The 19,054-nt window shown below is 39.6% G+C and overlaps 1 protein-coding gene across 1 annotated transcript in view; it reads right to left on the bottom strand.

The window, feature by feature from the left end:
- Nucleotides 1–805: 805 nt before the first annotated feature.
- LOC110314790 (guanylate-binding protein 4-like) overlaps nt 806–19,054 on the bottom strand; it is a gene marked incomplete at its 5' end in the record, with an annotated part of 39,918 nt that continues 21,669 nt past the window's right edge. The window contains 10 exons of the mRNA XM_021189011.2: nt 806–1,130; nt 1,937–2,130; nt 2,430–2,532; nt 4,047–4,259; nt 6,893–7,173; nt 8,421–8,666; nt 12,697–12,893; nt 13,070–13,179; nt 15,408–15,535; nt 16,564–16,756. Coding sequence (XP_021044670.2) covers nt 930–1,130; nt 1,937–2,130; nt 2,430–2,532; nt 4,047–4,259; nt 6,893–7,173; nt 8,421–8,666; nt 12,697–12,893; nt 13,070–13,179; nt 15,408–15,535; nt 16,564–16,756 — 1,866 coding nt within the window. The remainder of the gene's footprint in view (nt 1,131–1,936; nt 2,131–2,429; nt 2,533–4,046; nt 4,260–6,892; nt 7,174–8,420; nt 8,667–12,696; nt 12,894–13,069; nt 13,180–15,407; nt 15,536–16,563; nt 16,757–19,054) is intronic.

Raw genomic sequence — 19,054 nt, 5'->3', positions numbered from 1 at the left:
CTGGAAAGAACCCAGATGTCCCTCAACAGAGGAATGGGTACAGAAAATGTGGTACATTTGCACAATGGAGTACTACTCAGCTATTAAAAACAATGAATTTTTGAAATTCCTCAGCAAATGGATGGATCTGGAGGGCATCATCCTGAGTGAGGTAATTCAATCACAAAAGAACTCACATAAGATGCACTCACTGATAAGTGGATACTAGCCCTGAAACCTAGAATACCCAAGATACTATTTGTAAAACACATGAAACTCAAGAAGAACGAAGACCAAAATGTGGACACTTAGCCCCTTCTTAGAATTGGGAACAAAACTCCCATGGAAGGGATTAAAGAGACAGAGTTTGGAGCCGAGATGAAAGGGTGGACCATCCAAAAAATGCCCACCCAGGGGTCCATCCCATAATCAGCCGCCTAACACAGACACTATTGCATACACCAGCAAGATTTTGCTGAAAGGACCCTGATATAGCGGCCTCTTGTGAGGCTATGCCAGTGCCAGGCAAACACAGAAGTGGATGCTCACTGTCAGCTATCAGATGGAACACAGGGCCCCTAATAGAGGAGCGAGAGAAAGTACCCAAGGAGCTAAAGGGGTCTGCAACTCTATAGGTGGAACTACAATATGAACTAACCAGCACCCCCAGAGTTCGTGTCTCTAGCTGCATATGTAACAGAAGATGGCCTAATTGGTCATCACTGGGGAGAGAGACCCCTTGGTCTTGCAAACTTTATATGCCCCAGTACAGGGGAACACCAGGGCCAAGAAGGGGGAGTGGGTGGGTAGGGGAGTGGAGGGGGGGTATAGAGGACTTTGGGGATAGCATTTAAAATGTAAATGAAGTAAATACCTAATAAAAATTGGAAAAAAAACGAATATTGCTATCACATATGAAGGCTTCTTATTGTACTTGACTTGATGACTCATCATACGATATATGTGCTAAGAATCTCCATCCCTATTTTATATACCAAAGGAAATACAGTTAGTATATTGGCAGCTGCCTCAAAGATATTCTGAATTGGACTATATTTCAGGGCTTCAATCTCTTCTTCTCTTAGCTTTATTTCTCTTCTTAAACCATCACATTTCTCTTCAACTTCTTCAAGAAGTAGTTCTTTTAGGGCCTAACAAAAACAGACAGTCCATTTTCAGAATATACTTAATTGGTATTGCATAATAGCAGCATCAGCAGCTGAGCAAATGTGTACATGTTTCCACCACCTTATGAAAAATAGAATTTGACAAGTTTGTCCAAACCTCAAACTTTCACCTGAAGAGAGTAGCTATGGCTGAAATGAGTTACAATTCTCTCCCTGGGATGAAGGAGACTTGGGGTTATGACAACCCTGAGAACTATGGACTAATGTACAACATCTGGGAGGGGGTGCTGAGGGTTTAACTCCCATCCCTTCTCAACTTCACTGAGCCAAGCCAACCCCATTTGTCTAACAAATGATGGTAACTAACTGTTGCCCCTGAGAGTGAAGCTGTCAAGAAAGATTTGTATTGTACTCTAGCTCTGTAGAATGCAGCAACCAGCTCTGGAAACAGACACTTCAGGATTCAGAGCCTCAGATTCATATCCTAACTAACCAGATCATTGAAAACTGGTATCCTTTACTGTTGTGCTAAGAATTCCTGAAGTGGTGGACTGAAGTATTTTTCAAGTGAAATAAAATAAGGCTGCTCTAAAGCACAAAAGAGTGGCCCCTGGGGAATGTTTTCTTTTTTCACTCCAACATAGGTTACTAATACCACAGAAGGTAGTGAGTCTTTATCATTAAGGATTTCACCAGGATAGAGGTGGATCTGAGGTTTTCATGTTCACATGTCATTGAGGGTTCTATCTGGAATCATGATATCCTTGACATCATATTGTTCCCTCCAGGGGAGCCATGGTCAGTCATGTTTCCATCCCATCAAGACTCACCTTCATCTTCTGGTCCAGAACCCTCTTCTGATCTCTCAGAAGTTTCTCCTTTTCCATCTCCATCTTCTTCTTCAGCTGAGCCATGTTTTCTGTAAAGCTTCTCATTTGAGCCTCAATTTCTAGCTCTTGCTTCTTCTGTTGCTGCCTCATTAGCTCCACTTCCCTCTCAGCTGCCTCTTTCTTGGCTTTCTCATCTGTCCCACAAGGATTTAAGAGAAGGAAGAAAGGACAGTCAGAACTGAGATCTACCTATCCTGATCCCAGAGATCAGGCTGATTTCCACATGAAAACTCTCTGCAATTTCACATCACCATGCAATGATACCCTACATGCTGGAGATGCACTGACTGACTAGGCATGCAACACTAGTCCCAATCATAGTTTGCAGATCTATTAGAGGATGCAGGAGGGAGGTCATTGTCTGGGGGATCTTACTACCCATCAGTCATGGGGTTCTACAGGAAGTCTTGAAGAGCTGATCCCTCCTCTGTACCTGCCATTGCTCTCTGTCCATCACTAAGAGCTTTGTCTGACTGCAAGATGGATGCCTCCACAGTGATGTGAGACTTCAGGAAGTTCTGGAAGACCTCACTTGCCTTGGTACCAAAAGAGAGAAAACCTTAAACAGCAAGGATGTAGTTTTCTGATGGAAGAGTTATCATTCTATGAAATTACTACCTTGTCCAAAGTATTTGAATCCTGCTTTTAGTTCACATCTACGTTCTATGATTAAAAAATAAAACCCTCTGTAAAAGGCTTCGGCTAGCTCTCTAGCCTCATGGTTCCACAGGTACATAAGACATTGGGAGGTTAAGGAAATAGACTAGGAATCCTGGACCTTATTTGCTTTAGGGTTTACATTCCTCCCCTTCTTGTAATGATGCTCTTGCCAACCTGTTTCCTTTGCCTTCATTTGATATGCACACATACTCCTCTTTAGACAATGCTCCTATTACCTCAGATCCTCCTACCGTGTTCCTTGTGTTGTGTTCCTCCTGTTGTATTCCTGCACTGACTACACATACACTCCTTTCCAAGTGTCTTCACCCCTACATCAATCATGCCATTAAGGTTTTATTCAACTGTACACCTATGCATACATCCAATAGGACTGAAAGGCCAATCTGGATTCAAGTTGCTTTTAGTGCCTGCACAGTGCTGTCTGGCAAACTTTGTCTTCTTTATGAAGAATAACCACACTTAGCATCTTATGCTTATGCACAATTGAGCATGCATATGCTTAAAATCAGATGAGTTGTGTGTGAGAAAGGGCATGTGCTTTAGAGCTATAGTAAGCATTAGAGATGTAGTAATCTATCCTTCAGAGTTAAGAGCCACACAAACTATGGCCATAGTAACTGCCTCTGCCATCTTTTAGATCCATTCAATAGGACTCAGGGTGGGACATGGGCCATTTGAATAGCCTCACTTATATGGTCACTGTGGATCTGGACTGTATACTCCTTTCTCGTTTGTATGATTGCTTCACTCTGAATGAAGCAGCCGTGCTCCTTTGGCAAGTCTATGTGAGCTTCTCTGTTCATCAATCCCTCAACTGCACAATGGAAATATTATGAAGAAGTATTTCATTCTGACCCTGAGTTTTAAACTGATATTCCAATGACGAAAACAACATTGACTCAATTTAGGAAATGAGCTCTCAATATGTTAGCACCATCACCATCACCATCATCATCATCACCACCACCATCATCTTCATCTCTACTGTTGTCTCTACCTCTTTAAGTTTGATAACTAGTTCATGTTTAACAAGCACACTCTATTGTCAGTGTCATCTAAAATCATAAAACAATAAAAATTTTTTCCTGTAATAATATATATACTCTGATAAAAAATTAACAGATAATTCAATAAATCAATGTTCTCTTTCTCTTTGATTTATGTTATAAATCTCACCTCCAAACGAAACTAATATTTAGAAGTTATTTAATATTATTCAGAATTTTGTGTATCTAGAGACTAGAATGGCCATGATATATTCACTCTGCTTTCGCTTTATAAAAGCCTGTGTGCTCTTAGAAACCGGGAGCAGTAGTTCCAGCTCTAGCTATGCCCTAGCTGCACAACTATGTCTGCCCTTATCACTCACCTTCACTCCCTTCCTGGGCACTTGCTCATAGTCCTGCTCAACCTTCTTTCTGGCCTCTAAGTAGAGATTGTGGCCCCCGGGAACACAGAAAGCTCCACATGAGATGTTCTCCCTCAAGGACTCTGAGAGCTTGTCCAGCTCAGTCTGGCAGTGACTGAGAGATGCTGCTTCATTCTGTCGCATGAAAGTTTCCTTCCCTTCCTGTATGATGCCCTGCCGGGAGAGAAGGGAAAAACAAATCAAGTAGGCTATTAGAAGAAAGGTGCCACTGTGGTTGTTCTGGACAGAGCAATGTGACAGTCCCAGAGTGGACTGGGACAGGATGAGTAGGGAATTGGCTATCTTACTTATGGTCACAGCGAATGACTTCTGTAAACATTTCTAATTTCTTTGGCCTTAAGCTCAACAGCTAAGTCATTGAAGCTATTGGGGATGAAATCTGTGTTCTTTTACATCTGCTAGGATGAAGAGGTTTCTACAAATCAATAATGAGTGCAAAGTTCAACCAGGAGGGGACATAGCTTCCTTAGGAGAATGTGCTTTGGTATGGGTCAAAGTATCTGCATTGGAAATCCACCTGACAGACCTGAGTAGGTTTGTTATGAACAGAGAGGATAGTCAATGCTTCATAGATTCCTTCAAGGAGAATGAAGGATATGAAGTTAAAAGATGACAATACTAAGGTGGATACTTATGAATTACTAAGGGACTGTTTTCTTCAGTATGAATTAACACATTTTTGTCAATTGTAAGATATCAATAGAAAGACTGAAGATAGATTAAGCTACTAGAGTCTCTTTCCTTGTATCTTTGTGCCATAACATCCCATAAAACAGTAGTTCTCAACCTTCCTCATGCATGACCATTTAATTCAGTTCCTTATGTTGTGCTGACACTAACCATAAAATTATTTTTGTTGCTACTTGAATATTAATTTTGCTATTGGTATGAACAATAATGTAAATATCTGATATTCAGCATATCACATATGCATCCTCTATGAAGGTTCCTTCAGTCCTCAAAGGAGTCAAAACACACAGGTTGAGAACCATGGCCATAAAATGATAGACAGCCATTTTCTTATAAACTCTGGTGGTCTTTAAGACATCAAGTTTATGCAATTACACTGATTCTTGAAAATTACTTTTCTATAGTTGATTTTAGAGAAGGAAACCAAAGAAATAAGAAACAAGGGAAGATATCCTGTGTTGAGTTCTGGAAAACAAAGAAATATGCTGAGTGATTTCTGGAAACCTGTTATTTCCTTGGCCTCAGGTTCAGTGGCAGTGCACTCTGGTGCAGTTTGCTTACTAAGATACACAGTTTTCTTGCATCAATAATGAGTCAACATAAAACCTGCTTGGACTGAGCTTCCTTGGAGAATGAGCTTTGGGTGGGTGAAAATCTCTGCACAGAAAATCCACCTCTCAGTTCTGAGTAGGTTTGTGATGAACAGAGAATTGAGTGCCTTGTGAATTCCTTTAATGAGAATAACGGATGTGACATTAAAGAAACTTGTGTTCCTTTAACTTTACATTCATTTATACTTGTAAATTACAGTGTAGCTGCTCTGCTCACTGTGGATGATGAATGTAATTTTTAGAGTCTTCAGAGACAGAGTAAAATAGAAACATTATGACAGTGTCTCTGGACATCAGAATTGTGCCTCTGTCATAAGGTACATCTACACCCAACATCATCCAGAAAATGATGGACATTAATTCTGGACACCATCACTTTACAGCATGGATTGACTTCAAAAGATGAAGTTTGCTGACCAAGAAGGACAGTCATAACCTCAAAAGCTTCATGTGTTAACTCCCTGAAGGATATGTGAACTCATTTATTTATAGTAACACTTTAAAGAGAAATAACAGTTCATCAGTTCTGAGATTGACAGACATCACATTACTGTTTGGAAAGCATATAAGAAAATAAACATTTAACATTCTTAGGGGTTCATATTTAAACTTTGTCAAAGGGTAAAAGAAAGAGAGAAAGTAAGGAAGGAAGAGAGAGAAAGAAAGAAAGAAAGAAAGAAAGAAAGAAAGAAAGAAAGAAAGAAAGAAAGAGAGGGGGGAGGGAGGNAAGGAAGGAAGGAAGGAAGGAAGAAAGAAAGAAAGAAAGAAAGAAAGAAAGAAAGAAAGAAAGAAAGAAAGAAAGAAAGAAAGAAAGAGTACTTACTCAACTATAGGAATCTGCCAAAGTCACTTTTCTACAGTTGATTGTAGACAAGAAAACCCACAGAGATGAGAAGGGAAGGGCAAACTGCTTCCCTGACACAGTAAAGACAGTGAGGATTCTAGAGCCTCTAGAAAAGACCTTCTTGCACTGGATTCAAGATTGCACTACACTGAGCAGACACCCATACACACAATGCTGCACCTGACTTGAAAAACTGTGACTTATAAGTACCTATTTTAAATACATTAACAATATATCAATTTATTCTATAGCAATAAAAATGAACTTGAACTATAGAGATGGCTCAGCAGTCAAGAACAATGACTGCTCTTCCACTGGACCAAGATTTAGTTCCAAGCATCCACATGGCATCTTACAACCAGGTATAATTCCAGACACAAGAGATCTAATGCATTCTTCTAACCTTCATAGACACCACACGCTTATGGTACACAGGCAAAACACCCATACACTTTAAAAGAAGAATTTTTAAAAATGAAAAGCATCTAATAGAGAAAGGGGCGGAGTTTTGCTGAAAAACCCATTACCAATAAGAACCCAGGCTCCTTTATTATAAGGATGCAGCACAGAATCAAACAACAGATCGGAGCCATATGGCAGAAGGCTGGGCATCAGTAAAAATAAATGCTAAGGTACATCACCAGAAGCTGCTTCTGGAACTTCCACTGCTCATCCTTGAAGGAGTGGTCCATGAAGACAGCAATGGCTTCCTTCTCACAGGCTGCATGCACATCCAGCAGCTCCTGGAGCGTGTCTGTGGGGAGCCTCATTCGCTGGGCCATCTGCTCACTGTAGTGGTCAGCTGCCTTCTGCACAGCTGCTGAGTTCTCACGCTGAGCCAGGGTTGTCACTGCATTCTCCAAGCAAGGTATTGTCCCAGTGTTGATGGCATCCACGTAGGTCTGCACTAGATTCCCCAGTCCTAGGCAAACATCACATGGAGGATACACTGGAAATCTTTCATTCCCTATTTTATAAGATGTGGTAGCCCACATCCTCAGAAGCCCCACTGTACTGAATACAATCTTCTCATTTCTTCCCTTTATCCTCCTCCTTGTCATCATCCTCATCCTGCTTCTATGAATCCATTTGTGTAAAATGCACAATTGCTTTTCTTATGTATTTGTTTTTATTGTTCTTCACCCCCACTACAAAATGAAATTAATAATTAAAGCAGCTAGTTCACAAGATTCCTAGTATACTTCCCCATCAAAATGAATGAAGCAGTCTATTACGTAGAATGAATTCTTTAATTTCTGAGTCCATTTCCAAATGAAAATATGGAGCCTTTGTCTAAGAAAGTCAAGAGTTTCAAGGCAGTGAGAGAGGTTGATACAGCCTATCATCACATGGGGATACTGTGGAGTTCCCATGTCCAGAAAGTCTGCTCTGTATGGAAGATTAAGTTCAAATTTGTTTCTGACTCATTCACTAACCATCCAATCAAGGCCTGCTGTGTCTTTTCTGACTCACATAAATTAAATGACATCTTTAGTTGGATGGGTGATGGGCTATGACACGGGGGATTCAACCTATGACCTGATATGATACCCACAGCTCTATTTTATATTTATCAACTTTATCTATTTATTAATTAATTGCTTTTGTGATTCGAGCATTAATCCACTGGCCTACCTTGCATTGGAGTAACTAAACTTCCTTTGCGCTGTTTCTCCAGCCCTGTTCTATATCTATTTGCCAACTTATGTAATTGGCATGTTGGTTAGTCATTTCTTCTGGTTTGGGGAACTGAGTCAGGGCCTCCACCCACTAGCACTTGCTGCTCTACTGAACTCAGCTCCCTGTTCTTCAGCCTGTTTCTTAGCCTCAGACAACTGTAGCCTTGGCTGGCATCAAACTTGGGATTCCCACTACCTCAGCATCCTATGTAGCTAGGATTATAGCTCTGTATCAAAACATCCACCATAAAACAAGGTTTACATCCCTCTTGAGAAGCCATTAACTTTCATGACTTATCACTATGCAGGTTTCACTCTTTCCTAAGCAGAGAGATGTAAATAAAGAAATGTGAATTTCCATGTATGACACACACTTCTGCATTCCCACATTCCTGTATGGTAAATGAAAGTACTGACAATTCTAGCCAAGAACCCAGACTTCACTATGTACTGACCCAGAGAAGATGTAAGCTTTGCAAACATGACTCACGATTTCCAGTGACCAGAATCCCCTCTCCAAGTCTCTTGACAGTTGCATGGGTGAAGATATGAGAATTAAAAGTCTTCAGTTGATCCCGAAATTTAGGGTTCAGTTGACTTTCTGGGATACTCTCAATCTTGGCTAAGAGTTGTGGGTCACTTACTGGCCAGTCAAAGACAAAACACTTCCTCCTGGGAAAAAATTGTCTGATGCACTGCCTGGGCCAGTTGGATGTCCCGGTTTGGGGATCCTGCCCTGAGGAAGATGAAAAACACATAGTCCAAAAGGCATATATGGTGGGGTAAAAAAAAGAAAAGTTATAGTTTTGATTGGGCACAGGGGGGCAGGGGGGTTGATTGGTTGTATCCTTAGTTGGTTTTGGTTTTCATACAAGGATTAAAGACTAGGCTAGTTTGCCCAGGACTCACTATGTAATCAAGGATGACCTATAACTCCTGCTCTTGTACCACCACCTGCTGAGTGTCAAACTACAGGCGTGTGTTAACAAACATAGATTAGAAGGTACTGGACACCAATCCTAGGGCCTTCCATATCATAGGTTAGCACTTCATCAACTAAGTTAGTAATGATTTACATTGGTTTTATTTTATTATATTAATTTCAATATTACATCTTATATATAAATATTTGTAAATATAAACATATTTGCATTGTTTATTATTATATAAATATATTACATGTATTTATCACATAGTATATTTTTTAAATATATGATAAAATTATGTATAATTATAAATATCATATTTTATATATCTTTATATATAATTTTATATAACATAATGTAATTGTATTAATATATTGAAATATATTTGTTTTTTAGACTATATTCTGATTATAGTTTCCCTTCCCCCACCTGCCTCCAGATCCTCTGCATTTCCCCACTCATACAAATCCACACTCTTTCTTTTCCTCTCTCATTAGAAAACAAACCGACCCATGATAATAATATTGATAATAATGATGATGATAATGATAAAATAAAAAACAGACTAGAATGGGACAAAGAAAGCAAACAGAAAAAAAAAATCAGAGAAAAGTCACATAAAACACGTACAAACACTGCAACATACACAGAAGATCAATACAAAAAGTATTGGGAACCATAATATATAAGCAAAAGATTTGAAATGCTAAAAGATTCATACAGAAAGCATTGTAAGGCTTTCAAAACTAGCAAAAGATCATTCTGTGTTGGCCATGTACTGGACATAGGTATTTTTATTAGTTTTTGAAAATTATTATATGCAAACCTGGAGGATAACACTCACATCTTTTAAAAATTGATGGCCCATATTTCTCTGTAAATCAGGCTTGAAGCAAGGAATTATCTATGCAGATATTTGAGGCTAAAATTATTACTAGTTCTAAAGCATTCTAATCCTGGATGTGGTTTGGGGTAATAAGTGACTTTTTTAATGAAATTATTACTGAATTAGTGCATTGTTGACTGAAAAGTAAACTTTAAATCTATATTGTTCACAGTTTCATTCATGACAATACCTCTATGATTCTAAAATGAGTTTTAAAACGAGAAGCAATTTTATAGTGCAAATGTAGAAAGAAAACCCTAAAGGCATCACTACTTTTAAGATTAATATGGGAGAGGGCGGCCTGCAGAAGCAACCCAGCTTCTGGGACAGATCCCGTTTCTGGCTCCAGACATCCTGCACCTTTCCCGCCAGAGGAGAGGTGTCCGCCCAGGAGGGTTTTCACTGCTGGAGGTGGTAAAAGAGCCAGCTTTGCTCCAGTGCATTGCCTGGGAGAGGGCGGACTACAGAAGCGACACAGCTTCTGAACATACTCCATTTCTGGCTCCAGATATACGGGCACCTTCCCTGACAGAGGAGGTGTGTGCCCTGGAGGGCTCTCACTGAACCCACAAACCTATGGTCACTTGATCTTTGACAAGGGAGCTAAATGCTGGAGAGGATGTGGAGAAAGAAGAACACTCTTCCATTGCTGGTGGGATTGCAAGCTTGTACAACCACTCTGGAAATCAGTCTGGTGGTTCCTCAGAAAATTGGACATAGTACTACAGGAGGATCCAGCAATACCTCTTCTGGGTACCCAGAAGATCTTCCAACTGGTAATAAGGACACATGCTCCACTATGTTCATGGCAGCCTTATTTATAATAGCCAGAAGCTGGAAAGAACCCAGATGTCCCTCAATAGAGGAATGGATACAGAAACTGTGGTACATTTGCACAATGGAGTACTACTCAGCTATCAAAAACAATGAATTTATGAAATTCTTGGGCAAATGGATGTATCTGGAGGATATCATCCTTAATGAGGTAACCCAATNACAAAAGAAGTCACTAGATATGNACTCACTGATAAGTGGATATTAGTCCAGAAACTTAGAATACCCAAGATACATTTTACAAAACAAAAGAAAACCAAGAAGGAAGACCATCATGTGGATACTTTATTCCTCCTTAGAATAGGGAACAAAATACCCATGGTAGGGTATTGATAGAGACAAAATTTAGAGCTAAGATGAAAGGATGGACTATCCAGAGGCTACCCAGCCCGGGGATCCATGCCATCATCAGCCACCAAACCCAGATACTATTGCACATGCCAGCAAGATTCTGCTGAAGAGATCCTGATATAGCGGCCTCTTGTGAGGCTATGCTAGTGCCTGGCAAACACAGAAGTGGATGCTCACAGTCAGCTATTGGATGGAACACAGGGCCCCCAGTGGAGGATCTAGAGAAAGTACCCAAGGAGCTGCAACCCTATAGGTGAAACAACAGTATGAACTAACCAGTACCCTCAGAGCTCGTGTCTCTAGCTGAATATGTAGCAGAAGATGGCATAGTAGACCATCATTGGGAAGAGAGGCCCCTTGGTCTTGCAAACTTTATATGACCCAGAACAGGGGAATGCCAGGGCCAATAAGTGGGTGTGGGTGAGTATGGGAGCAGGGGAAGGGGGAGGGTATGGGGAACTTTCATGATAGCATTTGAAATGTAAATAAAGAAAATATCTAATAAATAAAATAATAAGTTTTTTTTTAAAGACTAATACGAAGATGAGCCACTTTTCTTCAAACTCACAGATCAGGACTTTATAGAAATTGATAGCAGTTGGTCCTGCTTATCCTCAAACAATAGCTTCAAAATGTTTGCTAACTACAGGAATGGAAAAGAGTGAAGGCATGAAGGAGAATTGGTGTTTCTCTGACAGTTTCATCAGTGACATTGCTGTTTAGATAGAACACATTGAACCCATTGCTTGAAACCATAACAAAAACCTGTGTTACGAAGGAAGTCATAATGGAGATGGTTACATGCGGTTCTGATGGGTTTAAATATATTTGAAATGGGAAAATGGTATAAGTTGAGGAGATGGTTTTCTTTGCGCTTATTCTTTTAAAATTAAATGATTTTATGGAGAATATATTAATACAAGTTTGAGAAAGTTGTATTTCTACTTTGGAACAATTAGATTCAATATGTGATATAGATTATTTCAACAGGCAGCATTTTGTTGAGACCTTGTGTCTAACAAATAGCGATACAGTTGTCTTCTACAACAAAAGCAGGAGTCAAGGGAGCAGAGAGAAATGCTTGGCTTTCAAAACATTTCCTCTTTTCTCATTTGATGCCAAGGTACATCATGGGTAAAGTACAAGTTGACTGCTCTTCTTGAGGTTAACTCCTAACCTTAAGAATTTTCACCCAACTCACAGTTCCCACTTCTTTTTTTTATTCGATATTTTATTTGTTTACATTTCAAATGCTATCCCGAAAGTTCCCCATACCCTCCCCCTTCCCCTGCTCCCCTACCCACCCACACCCATTTCTTGGCCCTGGCATTCCCCTGTGCTGGGTCATATAAAGTTTGCAAGACCAAGGGGCCTCTCTTCCCAATGATGGTCGACTATGCCATCTTCTGCTACATATGCAGCTAGAGACACGAGCTCAGGGGGTACTGGTTAGTTCATATTGTTGTTCCACCAACATGGTTGCATCCCCCTTCAGCTCCTTGGGTACTTTCTCTAGCTCCTCCATTGGGGGCCCTGNGTTCCATCCAATAACTGACTGTGAGCATCCACTTCTGTGTTTGCCAGGCACTGGCATAGCCTCACAAGAGGCCACTATATCAGGGTCCCTTCAGCAGAATCTTGCTCCAGTTCCCACTTCTAAAGACTTCAGTCTAGCCTCAAATGCCCATGTTACTCCAGACATGACAGAAATTCTGAGTGGACCCATCCCCCATAGTAGGACACTCTGTACCCAGTTCAAGCTCTGATACCTGGAACCAACTTCAAGGCATTCTCCAGGTACTGATCTTCCGTGATGCAGTGACCATCCAGCTTCAGCTCCAGAGTGAAGTCCCGTACAATCCAGATAAAGTCTGGAAAGAAGCCCACAAATTCTCTACTATCCTCTATCCCATCAGATCTTGGGGAGGACTTTGATCTGATGAGCTCTGTGAGTTTTGTCACATAACCAGGAACCAGATAAGGAAAAGGAACCCCAAATCATAATTCCTTTATTAAAAGGGTAAGTATAAACATTTTGTTTTTCTGTCCTATCTGATGTGCCAGTAGCAACTCAGCCACACCAAACTCTTATTCCTCAAAGTTCCTCAGTAGAAGATAGAACCTTGGCTCTTTGAAGGATACTGCAGCTTCTCCAGGGCATCATTGTTGATGGTGCTCATGCTGTTGTAAACAAAAGTGCTGCTCAGAAGCACAGCCAGGGCGAAGATCCAGGCATCATTCCTAGGGTCACCCTAGAAGGCACACAGGTAACGGTCTTGGGAGCTAACTCTTTCCTTAATTCTCATTTAAAGCTCATCGAGATCATTGTTTGCTTGAGCTTTCACCTATTATTTCAAGTAATCTATTAGTTCTTCTGAGGAGCAAGTTGTAAGGACATGAACACACATTTCAGCTTTAACTATTGCATTAGGATTCGTTGTTACTATTGTTATATTTTTGTCATAATAAAAATTTAATGATATTCTCTTTAAAGCATTCTCTTTCCTTTGTTTAAATTTTATGATGACATGGATTAACACACTACATACTATAAAACCTAGGCTGGTATCTGGAGTAAAGTTAGATGTTCAGTTGAGGGTGCTAGCAATTATTCAGTAGTCAGCATATATTTGACTCCTATCTATATGCTTGACACAACTGAGACCACCAATTATATCCAGTTAAAGACAACAAGCAGACAAGACAACAACTTATGTCAACCAGATATTTTATGCTGTCCTTATACTTCACTGAAAGTAATGAGATTGGCAAATCTATAAGATTCATTCAGCAAACGTGAGCTTTTCTATTAATGGATAAGAGAACTGCAAGACCTTGCCATATCAACTGAATATAGGTATAAGCATTAGCAAAAGAGCCCTGGCGAAGATATTGTGGAAGCCTACTGATAACTGTTAAGAACTTTTTGGAATAAATATATATGACAGATTAATGCTATCATGGAGGTAGAAGCCAGCATAGCAGCATCTTCTAGATAAAAACAACATTTTAAACTGCACTGAGGAAATACATCCAGTCAGCAGAGAGTAAATTTGTGTGCTACTGCAGAGGGTAAAAGATTGAATGGTGAATTCTGGGGCGAGGTGACAAAGGATCTTAAAAATCAGGCTATCATCCTATCTTCTTTATGTAAATTATACTACTGCCTAAATTATAGCATAATACAGAAATTATATTTTCTGTGAATGGTATGTAAAATTTAGCACTGAGCACTTAAGTAAATGCAAAACAAAAATTGATTGCTAGAAGATTTTCCATGGAATTTTTGGTGAAAAATGTATTTTTTCCAGGTAGCAAAATTTAAAAGTACTAGTATAAAACCAATAGTATAAGCTGTACTAAAGAATAAAATTTTTAAATAAAGGGAAGATAACTTTGGTGTCTAGTTCAAAAGGGAAATAGGATCCATAATTCCACTTTGGAATGATATAAAGACCAAGAGAATTGTATATCTTCCTTATAAGTCAACCTTAAAGCAAGATAAAATTGAAAAGAAAAATCTATTTCATAGCGTAAAGATATTTGAAAAAAAATCACCTAAGAATGTTTGCTTTTATAGAGACTCTGGAAGTGTGCTCTCACAGCCCAGCTGAATACTCTCTGTGTAGCTAATAATTATCCATAGTAAATGCCTTTTACACTTAGCTTCCAAAAGCCCCATTCGTGTATCCCAGAAGGTGACAGCCAAGGCTTTCCTTAACTTGTGAGAAGAATCATTGTCCCTCTGCTTCTTTAGAGTACTTTTAACCTGATCAGCTTGTGATGAAGCCCATAAAGCACTGAATTGACCACATGTTAGGGAAGACTAAGGCTCAGGCTCTGAGAGAGCTCATGAATGACCCCTTGCAGGAGTCAGCCTGGCAATGAGACGGGTCTTCATAGCAAACTTGGAAATATGAATCATTATTCCAGTTCAAGGCAGAGGGATCATTTTTGAAGCATAGCTTCTGTGCAATTGAACGAGGATTACAAAGGTGCCCATTTCTCTCTACCTTATTTGCCAAGCCCCTACATTCCAGAGGTGTTTATTCAGAGGTTCATGCCAATAAATCCTCACATGTCTGCTCGCGTGGGAGCCCACCTTGTTCAAATAATGATGTATCAATAGCAATAGATTAAGGCCACTTGGTACATATGTCTATGGAAACTGTATTCAGAGCAGAATCTTTTCGATCTTCACCCCTGTTTGGGGCTAATTCTAAAGGACAAAAACTGGGCTGCTAAAAGGCTATGGGTTCAGAGCAATCTAATCATTCAGTTTATTAAAAAGAATTAAATGCCTTATGTAACAGACCATAATATTTGTTGTTGTTGTTCATAGAAGTGGGGTTAAAAGCATCTTCTATAGTTTTGGTTCTAGAGAGCAAAATTACATCTTATATGTTGAATTTGAAAGAGATTATTAAAATACAAGGAAAAAGAAAGAGTAACCTTATCTGTCACTCACTTTATGACTCACCTTTTCTACATCCCCAAGACCCTCAGTGTCTAGGAGGATCAGGGTATGACTTGGCTTTGTTGGGTGAGGAACACACCACATCCAGATGCCCTTAGTTTGAGACTGTATTGTAGATCCAAGAGGAAAACCTGAAGAGAAGAGAATATATATGAATATTATAGACCAGGCAACTAAGGAACTTCAAAATATTATTTCAGCATGGCAGAACATCCCCCAAAATGAAAATAGTGTTGTCTCCATGTCATTATAAGCATTTGGCTTCATTTAACATCAATTTCAAGAACCAAGAAGTCAGCCACATGGACAACGAGAAGTGAGGGTCCAAGGTGGAAATGAAAGGTGATCTTCTGAGTCAAATGAAGTGAAGGCTTTAATGACAAAAATGAGTCTGAACAAACAGACTTTAAAGACTGAGAAGAGTGGAGACAGGAAGATCAATTCAACATCATCTTCAGTTACATAGTGAGTTCCAGGGCACTCTGGGATACTTGCAGCTCCACTCAAAAGAAGACATGTATCAGTAAATAAATGAGTAAATTAACATTTTAAATAAATTGAAGATGGGTAACATGAAACATATAAAAGTATGAGAGAGTAGATGAAGAATTGAAAGAATAGAATTTTACTTTAAAAATTGGTAAATGACCAGGGGTGGTGGCGCACGCCTTTAATCCCAGCACTTGGGAGGCAGAGGCAGGCGGATTTCTGAGTTCGAGGCCAGCCTGGTCTACAGAGTGAGTTCCAGGACAGCCAGGGCTATACAGAGAAATCCTATCTCAAACCACCACCCCCCCAAAAAATTGTTAAATGAGGTATGGGGTATTCATGGTGCACTGTTGAGTCCAGAAGGATTCTTATATTTTAGATAACAAAGTCACCTTACTCTGATAGACATGTTTCATATGGAAACCAAAGCATTTTTCAGAATAGAGGAGATGCAGCTACAGAAGTCAGGTAAGAAAAAGTTCAAACAAATTGTGTGGTATCCCGAGGCACATCATGAGCTATTTCATTAAGAGAAGGAAAACAAGAAAAAGGATTGGATACCTGTGGCTTACTCAAGGTTGAAGAAATGGCTTTCCCATATGTGACTCTAGCACAAGAACCTGAATCATGAGGAGAAGGAACATTGGCCTCTGTCCAGAAAAACACTCACCATGGTTCTGACCAGCCAGGCAATTCATCAGGTAGGATTTTCCTGTGCGGTACATCCCCACAATGGCTACCACGACCACAGGCTGAGAAATATTGTTAAGAATATGGATAGCTCTAGGATTCACCAACAGGTGCTTGTTCTTATTTTCTACCAGACACATGGGGGCCTTCATATTTCCTGGTGTCATGGCAACCTGTCAAACCAAAGAGGATATCAGTGCAATAATGCATTCAGAAGGAATTTCAAATGGTACTTATTCAAGGCATGTGTGTCACAGCTTCCTGCTTGTGACCCTGGACTAGTTTCCTTGGCCTCTGTCCAATCATAGTGACACAAACTGCACCTTAAATAACAATATTTTCTTGTTCCATGGATAGAAGCAAACATCCAAATGTTTGGTGAGAGGGCAGGACAGTGTGCTCAATGTGAATTTCAGGAGTGAATGCTTGTTCCTGAGTTCCAGCTGACTCAGGCTTCTCTTGGTATTTGTCATTTCATGGACACTTCATGCCCCAATTTTCTGACTTCTGTCTTTTTTCAAATTTCCTTGGGCTTCTGCTAATTGACACTAGTCAATTAGACAAAATGCCCATCAGAAAGAAGTCCATGGTTTCATTTTATTATGTATAATTTAACTATGCTATTTCTTTAAAAAAAATTAATCTGGGGGTATACGGAACTTTTGGGATAGCATTTGAAATGTAAATAGAGAAAATAATAATTTAAAAAATAAAATAAAATATTAAAATAAATATAAAATATTATAAACATTAAAAAAATTAATCAGAATATGACATCATGGGAAACTGAGTTATGGTCTAGGATGGAAACCCATATTTGGAAGACTGAAAATCATTATTTTCTTTCTTGAAGAGTAGTCTAGGTTGAAATAAGCAATCCAGTGATGATGCTGTTTTAGACTTGGTGAATTGAAATAGCAGGATTTGGGTTCAATGATGCATTTTGGACCTGTGAAGTTCATATTTGCCTCAAATGCAGAGAATTCATTCCATTCTAACTAGTGTGGCATTAGCTCCATTTCTAAACATAAACATGAATAAATAAATTCTAAATATTAATCAGTCTAAACCATCATCTCAAGTCCTGCTGATTCAATGTTTCCAGAACCTCCACAAGTCTCCTGTGTATACACTAGGGATCTATACCATAACCCAAAGAACATATACCAGTGGCTTTTTATGACTATCCCACCTTGGTTTTGGTCTTGTTCAGAAGTCCTAGAGATAATCTGTGTATCATATGCGCAACCTCTCAACACAAGTTTTTCTATTATACACTTGGCTTTCTCTGCATTGCCCCTTTTGGAAAACCTGTGGAACTGGCAACCTAATTCTAACAGCTCTGGCAGACTAGTGCTAACAACTTGGCAATAAAGCATCAAGAAGCCTGGCATGGAAGAGGATGGGCCTCCCCCCCCTTTATAAGCACAGACACTTAGTAAACATTGGGCCTTGATCAGAAATCTGTCTTGGTCTCATTTCTTCTCTCACCATTTCCTCCCTTACAGCTCCAGCCTCCCACTGAGGAACCCAGTTTGTGTGGCCACGAGGGGTGGGGTAGATGGGGGGGGGGGGGCTACAGATGGCTCCTGAACAGGGACCTGAGTACGGGAGGACCAACTGAGAGAACACTGTCTCGGTAGAACTCTACAATAAGATTAAGAAGAAGGTGTATCAGGCACAGTAAGCAACATTTTGTATTCATACTAGCGCTGGCTTTAAACTTCATCTTTTTGAAATTGTTGCTATAGGTGTGAAAGGATACAGGCTAGATAGACTGAGTCAGCATTGGCCCAGCACTTATATCAACTAGGGATTGACATTGGAAAATGGGAGTGAAAAAGAAAAATTTTAAACAGGCATTTGTCCACAGTCAAGAACTGCATCAGGCAAGAGGATTAGGGCTTAAAATACTAAAATAAAATAAAATAAAATAAAGTAAAATAAAATAAAATAAAGAGTTAAAAAATATATAGGGAGATATACAAATGATATGAGAGAGCAAGATCAAGAGAGAGGGAAAATGGATTTTGGAACTCTCCCAGTGACAGAGGGAAATCCAGAGACATCCAGCCTTCTCTCTGGCCCCTACAGGACATACTCTTAGTTCTGGTTACATCAAGTTCTTGACCTTCTCTGTACTGTCTGTGTTTGCTGCACCAATATGTCCATGTGTCAATTCACGTCTGTCTTTGTTTCATTGTCTGAATGACTGTTGTTCTATGCTTTGTGTTGAAAAGAAAAAAATGGTTAAAACTTTATCTGCTGGCTATCCATCTCTTGATTCACTCTGTTTACACAGCTGAGGCTGATTTATGTTGCCCCACACCTTAGCCAGGAGTGACTCGCAGCAGGGTAGCTCCTGCTGAAAAATGGTTTTTTTTTTTTTTTGGGGGGGGGGGTCTGCAGCTTCTTAGTTCTAAGGCAAAAAAAAAAAATGATAGCTGTTTTTTCCTAGAAATTTCTCTACA

The sequence above is a fragment of the Mus pahari genome, unplaced genomic scaffold, assembly GCF_900095145.1.
Source record: "Mus pahari unplaced genomic scaffold, PAHARI_EIJ_v1.1 scaffold_8897_1, whole genome shotgun sequence".
Taxonomy (NCBI): Eukaryota; Metazoa; Chordata; class Mammalia; order Rodentia; family Muridae; genus Mus; species Mus pahari.
The sequence above is the reverse complement of the archived record's forward strand: the minus strand, read 5'-3'. Positions and strand labels throughout refer to the sequence as shown.